The sequence below is a fragment of the Paramormyrops kingsleyae genome, chromosome 25 (assembly GCF_048594095.1).
Source record: "Paramormyrops kingsleyae isolate MSU_618 chromosome 25, PKINGS_0.4, whole genome shotgun sequence".
Taxonomy (NCBI): Eukaryota; Metazoa; Chordata; class Actinopteri; order Osteoglossiformes; family Mormyridae; genus Paramormyrops; species Paramormyrops kingsleyae.
This window is the reverse complement of record NC_132821.1, coordinates 30,225,777-30,250,053: the sequence shown is the minus strand read 5'-3', so window position 1 is coordinate 30,250,053 and position 24,277 is coordinate 30,225,777. Positions and strand designations below refer to the sequence as shown.

Genomic DNA, 24,277 nt, shown 5'->3' with positions numbered 1-24,277 from the left:
CACCAGTTATAGTTATAAACTGGAAACTGCATTTCAACACATCCATCCCCAACCACCCAAGAATTAACTATATGCATTATTGACCATCCACCCTAAAGACAGACTCTGCATTATGGGCTGAAGGCATCCTTTGTCTTCCTCCAAGCATAAACCCACCCAGATGTAGCATAAAGAGTGATATATGACTCTGAAGACCCTTTACCTTTCCACATTGCTCACTGTTCCAGCTTAAGTGTCTGGATTCATTGGCCTTGGCTACTAGTGATTTCACAATGGGAACTACGATGTAAATTTCTACAGTGTGAAGCTCAGAGCATATAGTTTCTGTGGTTTCAGAGGTGCTGATTCAGTTCTGCGGTCATTTTGTAGGCTGAGACAAACGGCAGCAAACTGAATTTAGCATCGACTTTAGGGTTCCCATCCAGTTTAGCATCACCTCATACAACAATGATCATCTGATCTGAAAAATGATTCAAACAAATATTTTCAGATTTAAAAATCCTTAATAATCATCCAAATCAAAGCAGTATACTCATTTTACATTTCAACGAGACTTTAATATGTGCACAAAAATTAAAATAAGAAAATTCAAAATGATAAATGAATGTCTGAGAAAACTGAACCCTGTATGTGTCAAAATGAACACATGTAGAACTGTATGCATAAGGTGTGCAAGGGGGGGTGGGGTAATCTGGATCACATGACTTCGGAGGTCTGGCTGAGGTCAGAGGTCACAGTGGGCTGTATTTGACCTCTGTGTAAATGCCAAGCAGTCGTCGTCCATCACTTCTGGCCTGCCCCTGTGACACAGTATAACAGATTAATAAGACATTCATGATGCATTATGTCATGTGACTTTGTCGTCTGATACAAAGAGAGAACAACCAATCAGACAGTACCTGTTTCCTATATGCACCAATAGGAAGGCCCTGTCCCTCCTCCACAGTCTTATAAACCGATTACTTACACAAACTGCCTGGTTTGTCATTCCCATAATGTCACAATGTATCAGTATCATGTGAAACTTATTTAAAATCTTAACAATTGTTTTCTGAAAGAACAATTGATATAGTATGAAAAGAGTTTGTCTATTAAGCAGAATTACTTACCTCTTCATCATTATATCTTGTGATTCTTTGTTTAGCTGTGGTCTGTTTTATCCCTACAAAAAAGACCAAATGTCTGGTCAAGATCAACCAAGGCACACAATGAAACAACCAAAGGAGTCTCTACAGCAGGTCAGGAATAAACAGCATAGAGCATCTCAGCAATACCCCAGGCTCTCAGACCTGAACATGCAGGTCATGTTTGGTGACCCAGGGGACTCACCCTGTCTTCTCCCCAGCCAGTAGGTACCGACAGAGAGAGGAGCACAGAGCAGAACAGCCGCAGACACACTGACCACCAGCATCCAGCTCTGGATCATCCCTGCTGTAGAACCGCTGGGGGTCGTTATGGTGCCATTGGAACCGTCTATATCAGGGACAGTGGGACATTTTCATGGTCATATTCGCTGTGCTGTTGCTTACAGAGACGGTTAACATAACTATTCAGGCACCTTCCAGTACAGGTCATGGCGGTGAACTGGAGCCAGTTACAGGCAACACAGGCTAGAGACTTCATAGTTAGGATGTCAAAATTTCATGGGATGTACTGGTTAAAATATGGATTATATGTATTCATATAAATGTATAATCTGAAAATCTGACATAAAAATGACCTATATGACAATGCCTAATATGTCATACTGTGTCAGAAAAAAATCTTTTTAGAAATGAAGATATATAATAAAAAGGGAAAATAATAAAATGAAAGCTTTCATTTCTTTGGGGGGGGGGGGGATAATAGAAACTGATTAACAAAAGTTTTAAAGACGTCAGTTTCATGCTTCTTGTAACAGAATTATAAAGCTTTCATCTCCACCTTCTGCCCTGCCCTGATCGTCCACTGCTTCCGTGGAGGGAATTTGCGGAGGTTACTCCAGCTTCCCCACCCCAGCAGCTGGAGAAGGCAGAGGAGACCCTGAGGAAGCTGCTCCACTTGAGGAGGGAGCAGGCTTCCTCAGCAGAAGACGCAGTGCCTGCTGCCAAGGCGCAAACCCCAGCCACACACCCTGTGGTTCCTGTGCCGGCGGTGGATGCTGCACCCACAGAGGTTCCTGCCCCGCCCGTTCCGGCTGCCCCCCCGGAAGTTTCTGTTTTACCCCCTGTAGTTCCAGTTCTTGCGCCAGCGGTTCCTGCTCCACCGTCCCCCGAGGTTCCTGCGCCACCGCCCCCCGAGGTTCCTTACCCGGCGGCCCCTGCACCACATTCCATGGTTCCTGGCCTGATGGCTTCTGCACCGCCTCCCGAGGTTCCTGCTCCTGCACCCGAGCAGCCAGCCCCCATGGTGCCTCCGCCTGTCCTCTTTCCCTCCACCGGTGTCCCCTTAACTCCCTCCTCACCAATGGCACCTCGTCGATCGCCTGCATGTCCCCCACCTGCGTGTCCCCCGCCTGCGTGTCCCCCACCTGCGTGTCCCCCGCCTGCGTGTCCCCCACCTGCGTGTCCCCCGCCTGCGTGTCCCCCACCTGCGTGTCCCCCGCCTGCGTGTCCCCCACCTGCGACTCGCAGGTCACCTGAGCTGGCTGTGGCAGCGCCTCCGCCTGCCTTGGTTACGGTACCTTCCTCCTCTCCACCACAGTCCCCTTCTCCTCCCTCCTCGCCTTCTCCGCCAGCCCCTTTGCTTTCCTCCTTGCCACCCTCAGTGTCCTCTTCAGCTCCTGCCCCAGCCTCGCGGTCGCCTGCAGCCCCTGCAGCTTCCGCCTCACGCCCGTAGAGGTCCCTCCAGCTCCCCGTTTCCCTTTGCCCTTGGCTTCCTTGCCCCCCACGTTTACTCCCCGTCCTGCTCCACCGGTCCGCTACATGACACCTTCTGCCGATATGTTAATCTCATTTTTTTTTTTTTCAAAATTTCAGACTGATAGACAGAACAGTATCACTTACATATTAGCAAATATACTTAATATTTCAAATATTAATAATCTTTTTTAAAAAAAAATCATGATCAAGGGAAAATCAAAAAACCTGGAATTATGCAAACTGATTAACAAAATCCTTTTTAAAGACCTCAGATTCATGCTTTTGTGACAGAATGGTAAAGCTTTCATCTTTCAAACTTACATCTTCTGTCTGCCTGAAGTCCCAGGATCATTTTTACCTTGAACATACTTGAGATATTGAAACACTGAGTCAATCTGGGGTCTTTACAGTTTAAAGGCAAAACAGCTTAAAATACTGGATATTTCAGCTAGGAAAGGTAACTCTAAGGAAAGTTAAGTAAACGAAAAACTTTATATTTGTTGGAAAGCCACTTTAAATATAGTGATCCCTCAGAATTTTGTAAATAAATAGGCAATCATTATATTTTGAGAATTTAGCAAAAAAATCCTGATATCCTTTTATATTATATTATACCTATTCATGTGTAACTAATAATAAGAATATTTAAGGTTCAGACATTTAAGGTTGTCCACTCATTCATAAATGTGAAATGGCAATGATAATGACAAATTGGGTATTTAAGGTAAATAATGTTTTGTGTGGCTTCTTGTAATCAAGAATAATACAATAAGATAATAACTAGAAATCATTGTTCCAATAATTTCACATCTTGTATGTTGCATCAAATTAGAATAGGAAGGTAAACACATACAAAAGATAATCTGACAGGAATATAGTTGCACTCTTACCTGCAGTCAGAAGTCTAGTGGTCATATTTCCATAACGGTAGAGATCTACTGTAGACATGCGGTCCCTGGATCCAGTGAAATCTTGATATTTTGTGGAACAGTAGTAAAGTCCCAGGTCAGACTCTGTGATGTTTTTAATTGACAGATTATATGAATCTGATGAGGAGTCCCACACGAAAGTGTATCGAGGATGAGGATTGCGCATTAATTCCACACCAGACATTTTCAGTGGAGGCTGCTTCTCATGAGAGCACTGTCTGTACCAGATAGTTTCACGCTCATGTCTGACATCACAGTGCAGGGTAATATTGTCTCCCAGTCGGACGACCCTCAGCACAGCCTCCTCAGACCTTCTCTCCTGAGAAGAGCAGCACAAACCTGAGGAAGAATCACACTGTGAGAAGGAGCAGCAGTGATTCAGCATGACTGTCTGAGATCAGACCAACCACCATCATGGTCATTCAGTAAGACATCCAATTCCTTCATGACAAATATAAAGAAATAACTTGTTGCTCTAGGTTCTACTGCTGTAAAATGATCTAATTCTCTTTCTGCAGTAATCAGACACTCACCGAGCAGAATGATCATAGAGATGCACGTCGTGTCCATGACTGAGTGTGTCGTCTAGTGGTGGGGTCTTCAGATCGTCTCCTTTGCGATGGGCGGACACTACATGTGTAGTACATAGATGGAGGTGTCACCTACTGTCATATCAGTGTGACTTTTAAAACATTTGCATGTCTGGGAGAAGTGTAGGAACTTTTATCTGAATATCAAAATTCTGAACGTTTTAAATTGGTTTAAACTTTGTGCCTTACATTTTTTTTTAAAGTAAAAGTTAAGTTGTTCCGCATTTGATTTATGTTTAAAGAAATTGTAAGTCAATCGTGAAAGTTGTTACTGAGTAGGATGTATGTGAAAATCAGTGGTATTTATCTCAGTTAGACTATTTGCATTTAAACATGGAATGTGTTTGACAAACCAAGCATACTTGTTAGGTTGTGTAACACAAAAATGGTCAGAACTGATTATGTAAACTAGCTGTTGTCCATAAAAATGTAGGGTTACATAGTAGCAGATGGAGCCCATCCTAGTGCAAGCAAACATGCGTGTGCAGTTTTACCAGTGATTCTGCAAAAGAAACCACCTGAAAGAGACAGAACTGAGTGGTTCCAGCAGAGATTCTGCATTGCGGTGGGTGTTTGCCTAACTGTCAGGCTGTAGCCTTGTGGCCTTCAGAGGCATGTGGCTCAAACAGGCCTTTTTGCAATCTTCAGAAATCTATTCAGAAACTGATAGGTTTCAGTTATAAACTGGAAGCTGTGGTCACATTGTTTGCAATGCTTCCATCCGCAAACCCCACTTGAGAAAAAAAACTATATTGATCATTGATTGATTTATAATTCAGTCCTAAAGACTCCCACAGCACTGTGAGCCGAAGGCGTCCTTTGTCTTTCTGCAAGCATTAACATAAAGAGTGACAGATGACCCATCAGGCCATATACCCATCAGGCCATATACTTTTTGCATTTGTCACTGGTCCAGGTTTTGTGCTCCTTAAAACAGGCTTGATGACTTCATGCGCTGGTTTTGGGTACAAGTGTGTTTCTGAATGGGAACTGTGATCATCGCTGACACCCCCGAACTGAATTTACAGTACATGTGGTTTCAGGGTTTCGATCAAATTTTCCATCACTTTGCACAACAATGACGATCTGCACTGAAAAAGTCCAAACCAAAGTCATTTTTAGAATCAAAAAGTTTTATTACTTAATAATCATCCAAAATAAAGCTGTATACTCCATTTCCAATTCAACCAGACTTCACTACAAGAAAAATAAATAAATTAATAAATAAAATCAGAATTGAAAGAGAAACTTTAATCTCTTTTGTGTCACAATGAAGTCATGTAGGGATGAGTGGTTTAAGTGTGCAAGTGAGTCTTGGAGGGTGGGGTTTTCTGGATCACATGACTTGTGGAGGTGTGGCTGAGGTCAGACAGTGACAAACTGCAGAGTGACAAATCTTGTTCATAAAAGTCGTGGAATACGTTTACATTCTCAAGATTTTATTAATTAAAAAAGTAACTTAATTAAAACAACAAGGCCTAGGAATAAATGCTAAAACTATATAAATAAAAAACTATAACGTTGGTATACATTTTTTATCCATAGTAATGGTTTAATATATTCTGAAATATTACTACATAAATGATTTCCATCCTGCAGATTACAAAAGGGACATAGTGCTGTAAATTCGTCACACATGACCTCTGTAGGCTTCGGAGTAGATACAGATATCACTGAACCGATCAGGTTTTGTCGTGGACGGCCTGGGTCCTTTACGGATCTTCAGTGTAGCATAGTTCAGCTGTCCCTCCTCCTCCTGTGGATAAAAACAATTTATAGATATTTTTGATTCCATTATTTTCACAAATGACACATATTTACATAATTATTCAAATATCCAATGATTGGGTAGGAAGAGGGAATGTCTATAAAGCAGAACTACTTACCTGTTCATCATTAAATCTTGTAATTCTTTGTTTAGCTGTGGTCTGATTTATCCCTACAAAAAAGACCAAATGTCAGGTCAAGGTCAACCAAGAGAAATATAAGATCAACCAAGGCACACAATGAAACATCCAAAGGAGTCTCTAGAGCAGGTCAGGAATAAACAGCATAGAGCATCTCAGCAATACCCCAGGATCTCAGACCTGAACATGCAGGTCATCTTTGGTGACCCAGGGGACTCACCCTGTCTTATAATATTATACACACACTGCCCGACAGGAAGTATTCATGTGAGTGCGGTATGTAGCTATGCGTAGGTATGTGTGCGTATTATACACACACACACACACACACACACACACACAAATACATAGAGATACACACACATATATATGTATATACACTTAAATTTAAATTCACTTTACAATGATATGTATTTTATGATAGGATTTAGTCGTGATACTCATAATGACAAATTGGATAGTTAAGGTAGATAGTTTCATACATTTTCTTATACGTAAGAATCAAATAATATTATAACTATAATTCATTGTTACAATAATTTAACATCTTGCCTGTCACATTAAACTAGAGTAGGAAGGTAAACACATGCAAAGGATTATCTGACAGGAAAATAGCTTCACTCTTACCTGCAATCAGAAGCCTAATGGTGACATTTTCTAAATGATCAGTTTCTTCATCAGAGGTTCTTTCACTAGATCCAGTGAAATCTTTGACATATTTTGTGGAACCGTATTAAAGTTCCAGGTTAGACTCATCAGAAGCTGATGAGTTGTTTCATACAAAATCTTATCGAGGAAGAGGACTGTGCAGTAATTTGTAGCCAGAGATTTTCAGTGGAGGCTGGTTCTCAGGAGAGCATTGTCTGTACCATAAGGTATCAAGCTCATATTTGACATCACAGTGCAGGGTAATATTGTCTCCCAGTCAGACGATCCTCAACACAGCCTCCTCAGACCTTCTCTCCTGAAAGAAGCAGCACAAACCTGAGGAAGAATCACACTGTGAGAAGGAACAGCAGCGATTCAGCATGACTGTCTAAGGTCAGACCAACTACCATCATGTAAATCGTGTAATACGTACAAGTCTTTCATGAAAGATATAAAGAAATGACTTACTCTAACAGGTTCCACTGTTACTCCACAACACTCACAGAGCAGTATAATCAGAGACATGCACATCGTGTCCATGACTCATTTTGTCATCTACAGGCCGTTTCCTCTGTGAAGGGCGGAGACTGCTTTTCATTTGCAAAGATGGAGGTGTCAATACCGTTACACTAGTGTGAGAGAGAAAATGACAGGCGCACCAGTGAAAAGTGCAGGAACTTTTATCTGAACATTTATACCTTAAAATGAACATAAACTTCATGGCCTGAATTGATTTTTGCAAGTCTGCCAGTTTAGTTTTACATTTTGTTTACCTTATACTGTAAGTCAGTTGTAAAAGTCTTGGTACACAGGTACTGATGTGTAACACAAAGCTGACCGGAGCTCAGTCTGTGAACCAGCTGTTCCCCATAAGATATCCTGCTTAGTTAGTAGTATATGCAGGCCGGCTAAAGCCCATCTGCCGCACTAGGGAAGCTGTAATGCACGTCCAACCCCCACCCGCGGCAAACTTCACCACCCACCCATTTCACTTTGTGTTGGACACCGAGGCACATTAATGTGGTCAGAGGCCTCTGGGGTATTTGAGGTTTCAGTGCCCCCCTATTTCCTATGGTGAGGTAGCAGGGGGGGGTGGGCCAGGAGGGGCGAAGGTGAAATGTGTTGCCAGGGGCGGCCGGGTTGTGCGGCAATGGGCGTGGCAGTTTGCTAAGTCGACACCCCCTCAAAATATTAAACAAGGTTACTTGAGGACCCTTATTAGCGGAGACCCCTGGGCTTCAGACTGGGTAAACCCGTGCATTAAAGAACATCTGCATTAGTAATAGCTGTCGTCCCTGGGGTGGTATCAGCGGTTTGCAATTACCCATCATGCCCCAGCCAGGGACCACCGCTGAATATGTGAGTTCATATTCCACAGTGTTTTATCACATATTTTTCATTCAAATCACAGTTAAGCTTTATAAAAACACAATACTTAAAATAAAATAAATACACGTATCTTTGCGTTATTCATGTTTATGTGAGCACCGATAGCTCTGGTAAGCATTTTCTGTTTATAGGCAGTGTGTGGTTCAGTGGACTGTGCCTGTAATCATAAGGTTGTCGGTTCATACCCCTCTTCAGCAAGTCAGTGGGTCCTTGAGCAAGGCCCTTAATCCCCGGCTGCCTGGACACCGCTACAGGTGGTTGCCCTTCACGGACAGCTTACTCTACAAAGAGAAAGGGAGGCGTAAAGACAATTTCCCCACGGGGATCAATAAAGTATCGATTATTATTATTAGAAAATCCAATGAGCTTCTAGTTCTTTACATTCCAAACAAGACCTGACTTAAGAACTTGTCCTTTGTGAACCAAATCTCGCTGAAAGCAGAGGTCTTTACATCTAGCAGTACATCTACCATGCTTCTGGTTCCGTGGAGGTGCAGAAACGAGAGCATCAGCACATCGTCGCTCGCCTGCAGAAGGTCCCCGAGCTTCAAGCTGTGCATAGAATGTGTTCAGTGTGTCAGTGAGGGAGGTGTCAGTGTCACAGGTGTGTGGTGTGGGTCTGTAGTCTGTGATGGTCTGTAGTCTGTGATGGTCTGTAGTCTGTGATGGTCTGGAGGCGCTGCCACATGCGCCGTGTATCTCTCATGTTCGTGAAGTGAGAGTTGATTTATTTAATCATGCTCACACTTCATTCGCCCGATGTCTCAGGACAGGTTGGCTCTTGCCGTTCTGAGTGCTACCGCATCTCCTGCTCAGAATGCAGCGTCCCGGGTTTTCAGCCAGTGTAACCATGGCTTTCGGTTGAAAAGTGTGGTGATTGTTTTTGTGACTGTGACATCCTGAGTGCACTAGTTGATGTAGCCAGTCATTATTAGGTCTATGCTGTCATGCCCCGCTCCTCCGATCCTCCTGTGTGTCACACCCCCCTCGCTACCTTGTGTGGAATCCCCGTGTTACCAGCTGTGTCTAGTCTTGTTCAGTGTAGTCTGGTGTATTTTTTACCCCGTGTGCCTTACTGTTTCCTCAATAAAACCCTTGTTTCCCCAATAAATCCCTCGCTTCCCCGACTCCCTGAACTCCCGCTCCTCTATCCCCGCTCTGTGCCCATTCACCGCATAACAGAATGACAGGACTCCACAAACAAAGACCCGGCAGTTCGCCAACTCACCTGCTGGGTGATGGTCTTACCGGGACGCCCCATTCACCGCCAAGTGTCTTGGCTCTGTCCTGCTTGTCGCAAGGTGTCCCATCCCTTCCCTGCTCATTACCAGGTATCCTATCAAATTCAACCTTGCTCCTGGCTTCCTATCCAGAGAGGGCTAGTCTGTCTTGCCTTTGTGATGAGGTCCCGTCTGCACCTGCCTCTGCTGAGGTCCCGTTGGAACCCGCATCCTCTACTTCCGGCGACTGCCAGACCTGCTCCCCACTTCTCGGTTTCCTGATACTGTATGTTCATCCCCTCTTGTTTCTCTATCTTTCCTTGTCCTGGCTGGTTCCCTGGCCCCGTCTGTCTTCACTGTTGTGTGGCCCTTGGTCCACTCACCCTTTGTGCCCAGAGGGCATGCTTTGGGGGTAGGGGGGGGGTTGGGGTACTATCATGTCCTGCACTGCCTGACCCTCCCGTCTCCTCCGTGGCTTGACTGTAACAAGCCACATCTGGTGCTTGTTAGTCTCACCTCTCATTCCTGCCCTCATGTTGATCACGCCCAGCTGCCTCCTATTTGCTCCCTCGCTGGTTCTGTACTTAAGTGCCTCCCAGTCCTGTGTGCTTCTGTTCTGTCATCAATGTTGTGTCTCTCTGTCGTGTCTCTCTGTTGTGTCTCTCTGTTGTGTCCCTCTGTTGTGTCTCTCTGTTGTGTCTCTCTGTGTCTCTCTGTTGTGTCTCTCCGTTGTGTCTCTCTGTTGTGTCTCTCTGTTGTGTCTCTCTGTCGTGTCTCTCTGTTGTGTCTCTCTGTTGTGTCTCTCTGTTGTGTCTCTCCGTTGTGTCCCTCTGTTGTGTCTCTCTGTTGTGTCTCTCTGTCGTGTCTCTCTGTCGTGTCTCTCTGTTGCTCATGCCAGAACTGATTCCTTTTATAACTATAAATGTATAAGTGTGTGCTGATATTTTTACATCGTTCATGGATTCATAGCTGCATACTACAGTCACATGCATACTTCCTGTCGGGCAGCGTGTGGCTCAGCCTCTGTGCCTGCGGTCGGAAGGTTGCCGGTTCGAGCCGGCCTCGGCAGGATAGTCGCATGTCCGTGGGCCCTTGAGCAAGGCCCTTAATCCCCACCTCCATGTGCTCTGGTGCAGGTTGATGCCCTTTCCTGCTAAGCTTGTTCTCACCTACATGCGATGTGTGTCAGGGAGATCAAAATGGGGTAGGTGAAAGGAGAATTTCCCCATGGGGATCAATAAAGTCTTACAATAGAGAAAATGCAAATAGAGTGTGAAATCTGGCATGCACCACCAGGGGACGATCAGCACCATGCAGGCGAACGGTAACTATGGTTTCCTCATGGTCGGCTGCAAGAGTGCTAACAGGACATGGCTGTGACGGCAGGGGGGAGGAAAAAGGCTCAGCGTGCTGCTTATACTCTCTGTGTTCCAAATAGACTGGGAGACGACTGCCCCGAGGGCAGACCACCTCCTGACCAACCCAGCCGGAGCCAGTGGAACGGCATCTGTCTGTATGAGGGGGGAGATGCTTCCCACTGACCTGGGGGCCGCTGCCCTTCATCACCACAGCCTGTTTACATTCCCCTGTATTCCCTGAATAAATCTCCCCCCTCCCCGGGTATCTGCCCCTTCATCACCACAGCCTGTTTATTGTTATGTGCCGTAAGAGTTCTGTAAGGAGCTCTGGGATCATAACATTATATTCCCCTGTATTCCCTGGATAAATCTCCCCCCTCCCCGGGTATCTGCCTGCACCCTCGTCCCCTGAGCATAACTGCAGAATGATCTACTCAGAGGATAACTTGACACTCCTATAATAAAAAAAAAAATTGAATCGTCTACATGAACAGCATATTTACATTTGAACTTAAAAGTGTCACTCTGAGTAAGCATAATGACAAATCTTATTCATTCAAGACATGGAGTAACTTTTCTTTCTGAACATTTTATTAAGTTACAAAGCAAATCAGTAAAATCAAGAAACTCTAGGAATAAATGCAAGGGCTGGCAGCTTGGAATATCAAAATTCATTTTATATTGCATAAATGATTTACTTTCCAAAGATTATGCAGGGGGTCTCCATACCAATTCTGTGTGCTCATCACACTCGACCCCTGTAGACTTCAGAGTAGGTACAGAAATCACTGTTCTGATCAGGCTTTGCCCTGGACGTCTTGGGTCCTTTACGGATCTTCAGTGTAGCATAGTTCAGCTGTCCCTCCTCCTCCTGTGGATAAAAACAATTTATAAATATTTTTTGACGTAGGAATATTGTCATTGTCGCAATGTATCACATGAAGCACATTTATATTTTAGCGCATAATTTCTGAGAGAACAATTACTGTAGTAGAAAAATGTTCAGGCAACAAAGCTGATCTACTTACCTCTTCATCGTTAAATCTTGTAATTCTTTGTTTAGCTGCGGACTGTTTTAATCCTACAGAAAAATAACAAATGTAAGGTTAAGCTCACCAAAGACACATAATGAAACATCCAAAGGAGTCTCTAGAGCAGGTCAGGAATAAACAGCATAGAGCATCTCAGCAATACCCCAGGATCTCAGATCTGAACATGCAGGTCATCTTTGGTGACCCAGGGGACTCACCCTGTCTTCTCCCCAGCCAGTAGGTACCGACAGAGAGAGGAGCACAGAGCAGAACAGCCGCAGACACACTGACCACCAGCATCCAGCTCTGGATCATCCCTGCTGTAGAACCGCTGGGGGTCATTATGGACCCATTGGAACCGTCTATATCAGGGACAGTGGGACATTTTCATGGTCATATTCGCTGTGCTGCTGCTTACAGAGACGGTTAACATAACTATTCAGGCACCTTCCAGTACAGGTCATGGTGGTGAACTGGAGCCAGTTACAGGGAACACAGACTGGAGACTCCATAGTTAGGATGGCAGAATTTCATGGGATGTACTGGTTAATATATGGATTATATGTATTCATATAAATGTAAAATCTGAAAAACTGACCTATATCCTCCTGAGACCCAAGGAAAAAAGTGTCCTTCAATTTTAGGATATTTGTCTTTGGAAGGAATAAGACATCTTACAATTTTGATTTTTTCTAATTTATTTTAATTTTTAATTTGACAGCATGCCCTCTTTAGTGTACAAAAGGAATAAATATGTTTCTTTACATCAGTCAAAAGATAGATGCAAAAAGAAAGGGAAAATAATAAAATCAAAGCTTTAATTTCTTTGGGGGGGGGGGTGGGATAATATAAACTGATTAACAGAATAAGTTTTAAAAACCTCAGTTTCATGCTTCTTGTAATAGAATTATAAAGGTTTCATCTCTCAAACTTGCACTTCTGCCGATATGTTACTCATTATACACAGAACAGTATCACTAACAAATAAGCAAATATACTTACCTAAATATTTCCATTATTAATAACCTTTTTAAAAATTTTCATTATCATGGGAAAATCGAAAAAACCTGGAATTATGCAAACTGATTAACAAGATTCTTTTAAAGACCTCAGATTCATGCTTTTGTGACAGAATGGTAAAGCTTTCATCTTTCAAACTTACATCTTCTGTCTGCCTGAAGTCCCAGGATCATTTTTACCTTGAACATACTTGAGATATTGAAACACTGAGTCAATCTGGGGTCTTTACAGTTTAAAGGCAAAACAGCTTAAAATACTGGATATTTCAGCTAGGAAAGGTAACTCTAAGGAGCGAGAACGAAAACTTGTCTTGGAAAGCCACTTTAAATATAATGATCCCTCAGAATTTTGTAAATAAATAGGCAAACATTATATTTTGAGTATTTAGCAAATAAATCCTGATATCATTTTATATCATATTATACATATTCATGTGTAACTAATAATAAGAATATTTAAGGTTCAGACATTCAAGGTTGTTCATTCATTCATAAATGTGAAAATGTACAATACAAATTGAATTGAATTGAATTTAACTGAACTGAACTATATTGAATTGAATTATATTGAATTGAATTGAACTCATCCCAAGCAGGATCATGGGATGGACTTATTCAATTATATGTAATTCCTGTTTTTGAACTGAGAGCATTGGTGTCATAATAATTGTATTTTTTTAAGATTATAATAGGATTTTTGCACGGCAATGATAACGACAAATTGGGTATTTAAGGTAAATAATGTTTCGTGTGTTTTTTTGTAATCAAGAATAATACAATAAGATAATAACTTGAATTCATTGTTCCAATAATTTCACATCTTGTATGTTGCATCAAATTAGAGTAGGAAGGTAAACACATACAAAAGATAATCTGACAGGATTATACCTGCACTCTTACCTACAATCAGAAGTCTAGTGGTCATATTTCCAAAACGGTAGAGATCTTCTGTAGACATGCGGTCCTTGGATCCAGTGAAATCTTGATATTTTGTGGAACAGTAGTAAAGTCCCAGGTCAGGCTCTGTGATGTTATTAACTGACAGACTATATGAATTTGATGAGGAGTTCCACACGAAAGTGTATTGAGGATGAGGATTGCGCATTAATTCCACACCAGACATTTTCAGTGGAGGCTGATTCCCATGAGAGCACTGTCTGTACCAGATAGTTTCACGCTCATGTCTGACATCACAGTGCAGGGTAATATTGTCCCCCAGTTGGACGATCCTCAGCACAGCCTCCTCAGACCTTCTCTCCTGAGAATAGCAGCACAATCCTGAGGAAGAATCACACTGTGAGAAGGAGCATCAACGATTCAGCATGACTGTCTGAGATCAGACCAACTACCATCATGGTCATTCACTGAGGCACATAACTACTCTACTACAAACATAAAGAAATAACTTGTTGCTCTAGGTTCTACTGCTGGTCTGGTAAAATAATCTAATTATCTTAATGCAGTAATCAGACACTCACCGAGCAGAATGATCAGAGAGATGCACGTCGTGTCCATGACTGAGTGGTTCGTCTAGTGGTGGGTCTATAGACCGTTTCCTTTGCAATGGGCGGACACTAATTTTAATGTAGAAAGATGGTGGTGTCACCTACTGTCACATCAGTGCATGTCTGGGTGAAGGGTAGAAGCTTTTATCCAAATATCAAAAATCTGAACATTTTAAATTGGTTTAAACTTTGTGCCTTACATTTTCTTTTTAAAGTACAAGTTGTTTCGCATTTGATTTATGTTTAAAGTACTTCAATTTCAATTCAATCGTGAAAGTTGTTATGGAGTAGGACGTATGTGAAAATCAGTGATATTTATCTCAGTTAGACTATTTGCATTTAAACATGGAATGTGTTTGACAAACCAAGCATACTTGTTAGGTTGTGTAACACAAAAATGGCCAGAACTGATTATGTAAACTAGCCGTTGTCCATAAAAATGTAGGGTTACTTAGTAGCAGATCGAGCCCATCCTAGTGCAAGCAAACATGCGTGTGCAGTTTTACCAGTGATTCTGCAAAAGAAACCACCTGAAAGAGACAGAACTGAGTGGTTCCAGCAGAGATTCTGCATTGCGGTGGGTGTTTGCCTAACTGTCAGGCTGTAGCCTTGTGGCCTTCAGAGGCATGTGGCTCAAACAGGCCTTTTTGCAATCTTCAGAAATCTATTCAGAAACTGATAGGTTTCAGTTATAAACTGGAAGCTGTGGTCACATTGTTTGCAATGCTTCCATCTGCAACCCCACTTGAGAAAAAAACTATATTGATTATTGATTGATTTATAATTCAGCCCTAAAGATTCCCACAGCACTGTGGGCCGAAGGTGTCCTTTGTCTTTCTCCAAGCATAATTACACCCAGATGTGGGATGAAGAGTGATAGACGACTCATAAGGCCATATAGTTTTTGCATTTGTCACTGGTCCAGGTTTTGTGCTCCTGAATCCAGGTTTGGTGACTTCATGCGCTGGTTTTGGGTACAAGTGTGTTTCTGAATGGGAACTGTGGTCATCGCTGACACCCCCGAACTGAATTTACAGTACAAGTGGTTTCAGGTTTTCGATCCAATTTTCCATCACTTTGCACAACAATGACGATCTGCACTGAAAAAGTCCAAACCAAAGTCATTTTTAGAATTAAAGAAAAGTTTTATTGCTTAATAATCATCCAAAATAAAGCTTTATACTCCATTTCCAATTCAACCAGACTTCACTACATGAAAAATACATAATTTAATAAATAAAAGAAAGAGAAACTTTAATCTCTTTTGTGTCAGAATGAAGTCATGTAGGGGTGTGTGGTTTAGGTGTGTAAGTGAGTCTTGGAGGGTGGGGTTTTCTGGATCACATGACTTGCTGAGGTGTGGCTGAGGTCAGAGGTCACAGTGGGCTGTATTTGACATTTGTGTAAATGCCAAGCAGTCGTCCTCCATCACGCAGTGATGCTCCAGATGACTAAGCCTGTGTATCTCACAGCCAGGACGTGCAAACAGAGTAGTGAAGGCAGAGCAGAACACAAGCTGTGGTCACGGTCATCACCAGGATCAAGACCTCAACATCTGGGCCATCTTGCGGGAAGACAGGAGAAGATCATTAACAGTGATGAGCGCTTTACCAAACAAACCCCATCACAACATGGTGATGGGAATCACTGGGGGGCGCTGTTGAGCTAGACGAGAGGTAGGATTAAGCTGCATGTGGACACTGGTAGGAGACTCTATGACGTGATTTTGACGACGTCGCAGTGAAGCTTCGGGATCTTAGAAATGGCTTCCCAACCTTTTCCAGACTAATAGGTAAAAATTAGCTGCTACCATATAAAGACTCAATATTACATCTGCTGTTAATTGTCTTTTTGCTGTTAATTGTCTCAAAAGCTGCTCTAAAAATGCACCTCCTCACTTTACATCACTGTTATGGTCTTTTGCTGTTTTTATCCTACTGACTATTGCATATTGTATGTAATAGGTTTACTATTTTTAGCACTATTGGAATGTATCGTATATCTTATATATTTAAACTTTTTATACTTTTATATTTTATATTGTACTGCAAAGATGAGAGAGAAACAGCATTTCAATTCCCTTGTATGTTATGGACATATAGTGAATTGACAATAAAAGGTTATTTGATTTGATGTGATTGATTTGATTTAAGGCAATGATTTTGATCATGGCACAATTGTGGCTAATTAGCATGCATGCAAATGAATGGAGCATCAAAGTCATTGCAATGGACCCTGTATATTCTAATCAAATCTACAATGAGGTCTAACCAAATGTGGAAAGATGCTGAGCATTTACACATAACACACGTCTGGGAACTCTATACCTTCTAATTGTTCTATATTTACAGTTTTATTTAATCACTAAAAAAGCATTTTTCTGTGCTGAAGTGACTTTTTCCAAAACTCTTCACAGTTTGCATTACCAACACGCAGGTGGGTGTAACAGTCAATCGCACCTCCACACTGCAATAAACCACAGAAACACTTTGTACGCATCTCAAAATAAACACGGGCTACCAAAGAGCCGCAAACATTCTCAGCTGACAAGCAGACTATGGCGAACATAACATCATAACTGATAAACACCCTCAACAGGGGGCTGAACAAGATGTAGCATTTTGTATGAAGTACGTTTAATTGTTTAATGAAAATCAGAGTTCTATTGCAGAATAACACCTTTTCGCTCCTTTTCATTCGCTATAATGTACTGCAGTAAACGTCTTAGGAATAAATAGATAATGTATAGAAGTATATATACATTTTTGCATATATTACATTCATTTCCAAAAGAAGAGAAACCAAAAATGAAAATGCTTTGCATTCCTATATGTTACAGCGCTAGTTTGACTCTATTCTGGATTTGGCCACATTCTCATCCACATCATGTCTAATGTTCTCCCTGGTGATACAGTGAAGGTATCTTTTACAGAACCATCCCTACTCCAACCTACCTGCGTGGCGTCCAGTAAGGACATTTGCTCATGTGTGATAGTTATACACCTTCTGCCTCAGTGCAGAGAGGAACTCCCCCAATTTCAGGCCTAAGGAGTGTGTGTGTGGTGGTAGGAAAAGTGAAGACAGCCTGGAATGTGCAGAGTGGTGAAACGCCACGTCTAATACAGCACCGAAGAGTGTCATGTCACTCCCCCATTCTGCTCTGCTGGCGTAGCGGAAACATGCATATAGGTCACCTAGCAACTGCGTTGTATGGGCCAATGACTGGCTCATGCACCAGCAAACTGTCACTGCCTAATGCTCCACCCATTGTGATGCTGGTCGCTCTCTGGCCTGGGATATATGTTTTTATTTTCAACATAATTCAATATCGTAACTACAGAAATGTTGAAAAATCATAGCAATCGTGTGCAAAATGGGCCCTAAATGTGCAAAGTTTTCCTGCTAATGGAGTTTGAGTGTGAAAAGTATTCATGAACTTTTTAAGTTGTCACTTGAGCCATTTTGGGTCACAGCAATGAAAAAATTATCCATAATTTAGTTGACACTATTGTGATAAATGAGTTTTGGATAGAAATGCTTGTCAGTGATTGTGAAAAACTGTAAATTTATTTAAATGGTCAGGAAGGCAGCGATCATTAACATTCAGTACCAGTGTTGTGTCTCTCTGTCGTGTCTCTCTGTTCCTCATGCTAGAACTGATTCCTTTTATAACTATAAATGTATAAGTGTGTGGTGATATTTTTACATCGTTCATGGATTCATAGCTACATACTACACTCACATGCATACTTCCTGTCGGGCAGCGTGTGGCTCAGCCTCTGTGCCTGTGGTCGGAAGGTTGCCGGTTCGAGCCGGCCTCGGCAGGATAGTCGCATGTCTGTGGGCTCTTGAGCAAGGCCCTTAATCCCCACCTGCATGTGCTCTGGTACAGGTTGATGCAGCTTCCTGCCAAGCTTGTTCTCACCTACATGCGATGTATGTCATGGAGATCAAGATGGAGTAGGTGAATGGAGAATTTCCTCATGGGGATCAATAAAGTCTCATTATTATTACAGTAGAGAAAATTCAAACAGAGTGTGAAATCTGGCATGCACCACCAGGGGGCGATCAGTACCATGCAGGCCAAAGGTAACTATGGTTTCCTCACTGTCGGCTGCAAGAGTGCTAACAGGACATGACAGTCGAAAAGGCCTGGGGGAGGACAAAGGCTCAGCGTGCTGCTTATGCTCTCTATGCCCCCAAATGTAGACAGACTGGGAGACGACTGCCCCGAGGGCAGACCACCTCCTGACCAACCCAGCCGTGCCGGAAGAACTGCGTCTGCCTGTATGAGGGGGGAGATGCTTCCCGCTGACCTGGGGGCCGCTGCCCTTCATCACCACACCTTGGTTTCCCTGTATTCCCTGAATAAATCTCCCCCCTCCCCAGGTATCTGCTTGCACCCTTGTCCTCTGAGCTTAAGTTAATTCCAGAATGATCTACTCAGAGGATAACTTGACACTCCTATAATTTTATTATGAGACAGAAAACATTGCAGCATCTATATGAACAGCATATTTACATTTGAACTAAAAAGTGTCACTCTGAGTAAGCATAATGCCAAACCTTATTTGTTGATGACATGGAGTAACTTTTCATTTTGAACATTTTATTAATTTACAAAGAAAATCAGTAAAATCAACAAGCTCTAGGAATAAGTGCAAAGTCTGGCAACTTGGACTTTCAAAACGCATAAATGATTTGCGCTCATCACACTCGACCCCTGTAGACTTCGGAGTAGGTACACAAATCATTTTTTTGATCAGGCTTTGTCCTGGACGGCCTGGGTCCTTTACGGATCTTCAGTGTGGCATAGTTCAGCTGCCCTTCCTCCTCCTGTGGATAAAAACAATTTATAAATATTTTCTGATGTAGGAATATTGTCATTGTCACAATGTATCACATGAAGCACATTTATATTTTAGTGCATAATTTCGAGAATTTAGAGAACAATTAATATAGTAGAAAAAGGGTCAGACTACAAAGCTGAACTACTTACCTCTTCATCATTAAATCTTGTAATCCTTTGTTTATCTGTGGACTGTTTTAATCCTACAGAAACATAACAAATATAAGGTTAAGGTCAGCAAAGACACATAATGAAACATCCAAAGGAGTCTCTACAGCAGGTCAGGAATAAACAGCATAGAGCGTCTCAGGAATACCCCAGGATCTCAGACCTGAACATGCAGGTCATCTTTGGTGACCCAGGGGACTCACCCTGTCTTCTCCCCAGCCAGTAGGTACCGACAGAGAGAGGAGCACAGAGCAGAACAGCCGCAGACACACTGACCACCAGCATCCAGCTCTGGATCATCCCTGCTGTAGAACCGCTGGGGGTCGTTATGGTGCCATTGGAACCGTCTATATCAGGGACAGTGGGACATTTTCATGGTCATATTCGCTGTGCTGCTGCTTACAGAGACGGTTAACATAACTATTCAGGCACCTTCCAGTACAGGTCATAGCGGTGAACTGGAGCCAGTTACAGGCAACACAGACTGGAGACTCCATAGTTAGGGTGGCAGAATTTCGCAAGACATACTGGATAAAATGTAAATACTTTAATCTTAAAAATATGCATTTACAGTATATAAATATAAAATCTGGCCTATTTGACCATGCCTAATTCATTATACTGCCATAACAAATGAGAAATTTAATTTCACTTGAAATTATGGTATTTATTTTTTTTTAATGAAGGGAATAATGTATTTTTTTTTAGAAAATTATAGAATACATGGAACAATAAATAAATGGAACAATATCACTTTCATATGTAAGAAACCATCCATCCATCCATCTTGTGTAACTGTTGATATGATTCATGGTCCCGGGGGGTTCGGACCCCATACCAGATGCTACATAATAAGGCAGGGAACAACCTAGGATGGGGCGCCATCCCATTGCAGGGCACACTCACACGCATCATTCACACACACTCACACGCACCATTCACACACACTCACACGCACCATTCACACACACTCACACGCACCATTCACACACACTCACACACACACCATTCACACACACTCACACGCACCATTCACACACACTCACACACACCATTCACACACACTCACACGCACCATTCACACACACTCACACGCACCATTCACACACACTCACACACACACCATTCACACACACTCACACGCACCATTCACTCACACTCACACGCACCATTCACACACACTCACACGCACCATTCACACACACTCACACACACCATTCACACACACTCACACACACCATTCACACACACTCACACACACCATTCACACACACTCACCACACTATTCACACACACTCACACGCACCATTCACACACACTCACACACACCATTCACACACACTCACCACCCTATTCACACACACTCACACGCACCATTCACACACACTCACACACACCATTCACACACACTCACCACACTATTCACACACACTCACACACACCATTCACACACACTCACACGCACCATTCACACACACACACACACACACATCATTCAGACACACCATTCACACTCACATGCACCATTCACACTCACATGCACCATTCACACTCACATGCACCATTCACACTCACACACACACACACACACCTACAGTATGGCCAATTTGGTAAGTCCAATCAGCCTCAGCATGTTTTTGAACCGTGGGGGGAAACCAGAGTATCTGGGGAAAACCGCACTACTATTGGGGGAGAAGATGGAAGCCTCACCCCCCCGGAGCCCTGGTCCCAGAGTGTGAGGCAGTAGTGCTGAGCAATATTAGTGCAAACTATTATTATACAAATATCTGTGTCATTCCTTTTTAATGCTGTAAGATTAAGGTTTTTTTTTTTAATTCTTAGATGATTTTGTGAATAATAGACAGATAAGGGGGCGGCATGGTGGTGCAGTGGTTAGCACTGTTGCCTGACACCTCTGGGACCTGGGTTTGAGTCTCCACCTGGGTCACATGTGTGTGGAGTTTGCATGTTCTCCTCGTGTCATCGTGGGGTTTCCTCCAGGTACTCCGGTTTCCCCCCACAGTCCAAAGACATGCAGAGGCTAATTGGAGTTACTAAATTGCCCTTAGGTGTGCATGTGTGAGTGACTGGTGTGTGAGTGTGCCCTGCGATGGGCTGGCCCCCCATCCAGGGTTGTTCCCTACCTCATGCCCATTGCTTCCGGGAACCCTGAACATATTTGAAATATTGAAGCATCGAGCCAATCTGGGGTTTAAAAGGGAGAGTAGCTTAAAGTAAGTTCATATTTCAGCTGTGAAAAATAAATATGAAGTAAATCTTTTTGCATGAAGGGTTAGGGTAAGATTGAGAATGTAACAAAACTCCTCAGGTTTTATTCAGTTTTTCATTATTATTCAAATGTCATTAATAGTTAGTGCATTTAAATTTTTCATAAAATAATAACATTTATGTGGACGGGTTCCTCCAACCATCCATCTCCCAGCCATTTGTTCCGAGCAGATTCACAGGGTCGAATTCTTCAATAAAATGTAAATCCTGTTGTTTATATTTACTGAGAACATTAAGGTCGTAATAATTGGATTTTTCTTTTATATTGCATATTATGACTTAGTCATGATACTGATAATGACAAATTAGATACCTAAGGCAGATTTTCTTTCATATATTTTCTTTTATGTAAAAATCAAATAATATAATTTTATATCATTTTTGCAATAATTTAAAGTCAAAGTCAGCTTTATTGTCAATTCTGCCACATGTACAGAACACACAGAGAATTGAAATTATGTTACTCTCAAACCCTTGGTAGAAAACATTAAATATATAAAAAAAAAAAATAGAGTTTTTAAAAATACAAATAAGAAAATATGAATAAGTACAATATACAAGTAAAGGCACCTGGCAGAGAGTGCAAACCAGACATATAGTGGAAATAGAGCTTATAAGTATGATAAGTGATAAATGATTAACATCTTGCCTGTTACATTCAACTAGAATAGGAAGGTAAACTCATGCAAAGGATTATCTGAGAGAAATATAGCTGCACTCTTACCTGCAATCAGAAGTCTAGTGGTCGTATTTCCAAAGCGGTTTCTTTCTTCATCAGAGGATTTTCCATCCGGTCCAGTGTAATGTTTCAGATATTTTGCGGAACAGTAGTAAAGTCCCAGTTCAGACTCTGTGATGTTTTTAATTGACAGACTGAATGAAAACGATGAGTTATTCCACACAAAACTGTATTGAGGAAGAGGACTGTGCAGTAATCCGTAGCCAGACAGTTTCAATGGAGGCTGGTTATCATGAGAGCATTTTCTGTACCAGAAGGTATCAAGGTCATTTTTGACATCACACTGCAGGGTAATATTGTCTCCCAGTCGGACGACCCTCAGCACAGCCTCCTCAGACCTTCTCTCCTGTGAGGAGCAGCACAAACCTGAGGAAGAATCACACTGTGAGAAGGAGCAGCAGCGATTCAGCATGACTGTCTGAGATCAGACCACCATCATGGTCATTCACTGAGTCACATAACTACTCTACTACAAACATAAAGAAATTACTTGTTGCTCTAGGTTCTACAGCTGGTCTGGAAAAATGATCCAGTTCTCTTTCTACAGTAATCAGACACTCACCGAGCAGAATGATTAGAGAGATGCACGTCGTGTCCATGACTGAGTGTGTCGTCTAGTGGTAGGGTCTTCAGACCGTTTCCTTTGCAATGGGCGGACACTAATTTTAATGTAGAAAGATGGTGATGTCACCTACTGTCACACCAGTGTGAGTTTTAAAACATTTGCACGTCTGTGAGAAGTGTAGAAATTTTTATCTGAATATCAAAATTCTGAACGTTTATACTTTTAAATTAGCTTAAACTTAAAATTAAAATTATTTTTGAAACTAAAAGTAGAGTTGTTTCGCATTTGATTTATGTTTAGAGAACTTGTAAATCAATCGTGAAAGTTTTTATGGAGTAGCGCTTGTGTAAAAATCAATGGTATTTTCCTCAATTAGATTAGATATAAAATGAAAGGCGTGTCAGTGACATGAGCAGGACCTTTAGTCTGAACATTAGACGTCTCAACTCTTATTCCATTAAATGAGCTTTTTTTCTCGTATGGCTCAGTACCCGCGAAGTAGCTTTCAGTTTCAAAAAGGTTGGTGAACCCTGGTCTAGAGAATAAATTCCTCAACATGTGTTGGGGACAGGCAGAGCTGTGTGGTTTGGGCCCGTAGTCTGTGATGGTCTGTAGTCTGTGATGGTCTGGAGGCCCTGCCACATGTGCTGTGTGTCTCATGTTGCTGAAGTGAGTCTTGATGTATTTTATCATGCTCACACTTCACTGGCCTGATCTCTCAGGACAGGTTGGCTCTTGTCTTCCTGAGTGCTGCCTCATCTCCTGCTCTGAATGCAGCGTCTCGGGTTTTAAGCAGTTTGTAAACCATGGCTTCTGGTTGGAAAGTGTGGTGATTGTTTTTGTGACTGTAACACCCTCAATGCGCCTGTTGATGTAGCCAGTTACTCTGGCTGCAGACTCTTTGAGGTCTGCGGTCTGGTCATCATTGGCAGCCGCTTGTCTGAAAATGTTCTAATCTGTGTGGGGGGGGCACAGCATGGGGACATCATCACTCACCTGCGTCAGGTCCCTGGTCTCAGTGACACAGCACTCCCTCTTATGTAATAACACCACATTATGTAATAACGTCACATTATGTAATAACGTCACATTATGTAATGCCTTAATGAAATGTAACAAATGTTATGGCGCAGGCGGGAAAAAAGATGACAAAGGGGAGTTTATTAAAGAGACAACACACAGTAACAAAAGAACAGTAATTCACACAATGACCAACTGGAGAAATGAACAA

The 24,277-nt window shown here is 42.2% G+C and overlaps 1 protein-coding gene and 1 long non-coding RNA gene across 3 annotated transcripts; both read right to left on the bottom strand.

Annotated features, from left to right (window-relative positions):
* Nucleotides 1–700: 700 nt before the first annotated feature.
* On the bottom strand, nucleotides 701–8,617 carry LOC140577627 (uncharacterized). The gene is made up of 6 exons (XR_011985871.1): nucleotides 8,489–8,617; nucleotides 7,383–7,543; nucleotides 6,894–7,250; nucleotides 1,330–1,473; nucleotides 1,110–1,162; nucleotides 701–800 (listed from the first exon to the last, which is right to left on the bottom strand). It is a non-coding gene; the product is annotated as an uncharacterized lncRNA (long non-coding RNA).
* Nucleotides 8,618–11,557: 2,940 nt separating this feature from the next.
* LOC140577654 (uncharacterized) lies at nucleotides 11,558–23,093 on the bottom strand. 2 transcript variants are annotated; one of them, XM_072707681.1, is made up of 5 exons: nucleotides 23,044–23,093; nucleotides 22,467–22,847; nucleotides 19,657–19,800; nucleotides 19,436–19,488; nucleotides 11,558–11,752 (listed from the first exon to the last, which is right to left on the bottom strand). In XM_072707681.1, exons 1-5 carry the CDS (start codon nucleotides 23,078–23,080, stop codon nucleotides 11,627–11,629), a joined length of 741 nt encoding a protein of 246 aa, XP_072563782.1. In that variant the 5' UTR covers nucleotides 23,081–23,093; the 3' UTR covers nucleotides 11,558–11,626. The 2 variants fall into 2 exon arrangements, with proteins under 2 accessions (XP_072563782.1, XP_072563780.1); XM_072707679.1 differs by lacking the exon at nucleotides 11,558–11,752 and adding an exon at nucleotides 19,133–19,272.
* Between the last annotated feature and the right edge of the window lie 1,184 nt (nucleotides 23,094–24,277).

Bases quoted from the DNA above. Each gene is read 5' to 3' on its own strand.
- LOC140577654 (XM_072707681.1), bottom strand. From the start codon at position 23,080: ATGGACACGACGTGCATCTCTCTAATCATTCTGCTCG. The intron at 22,848-23,043 runs GTGAGTGTCTGA...ATTCTTCCTCAG, and splicing joins CTCTCTAATCATTCTGCTCG to GTTTGTGCTGCTCCTCACAG. The intron at 11,753-19,435 runs GTAAGTAGTTCA...TTTTATCCACAG, and splicing joins CAAGATTTAATGATGAAGAG to GAGGAGGAGGGACAGCTGAA.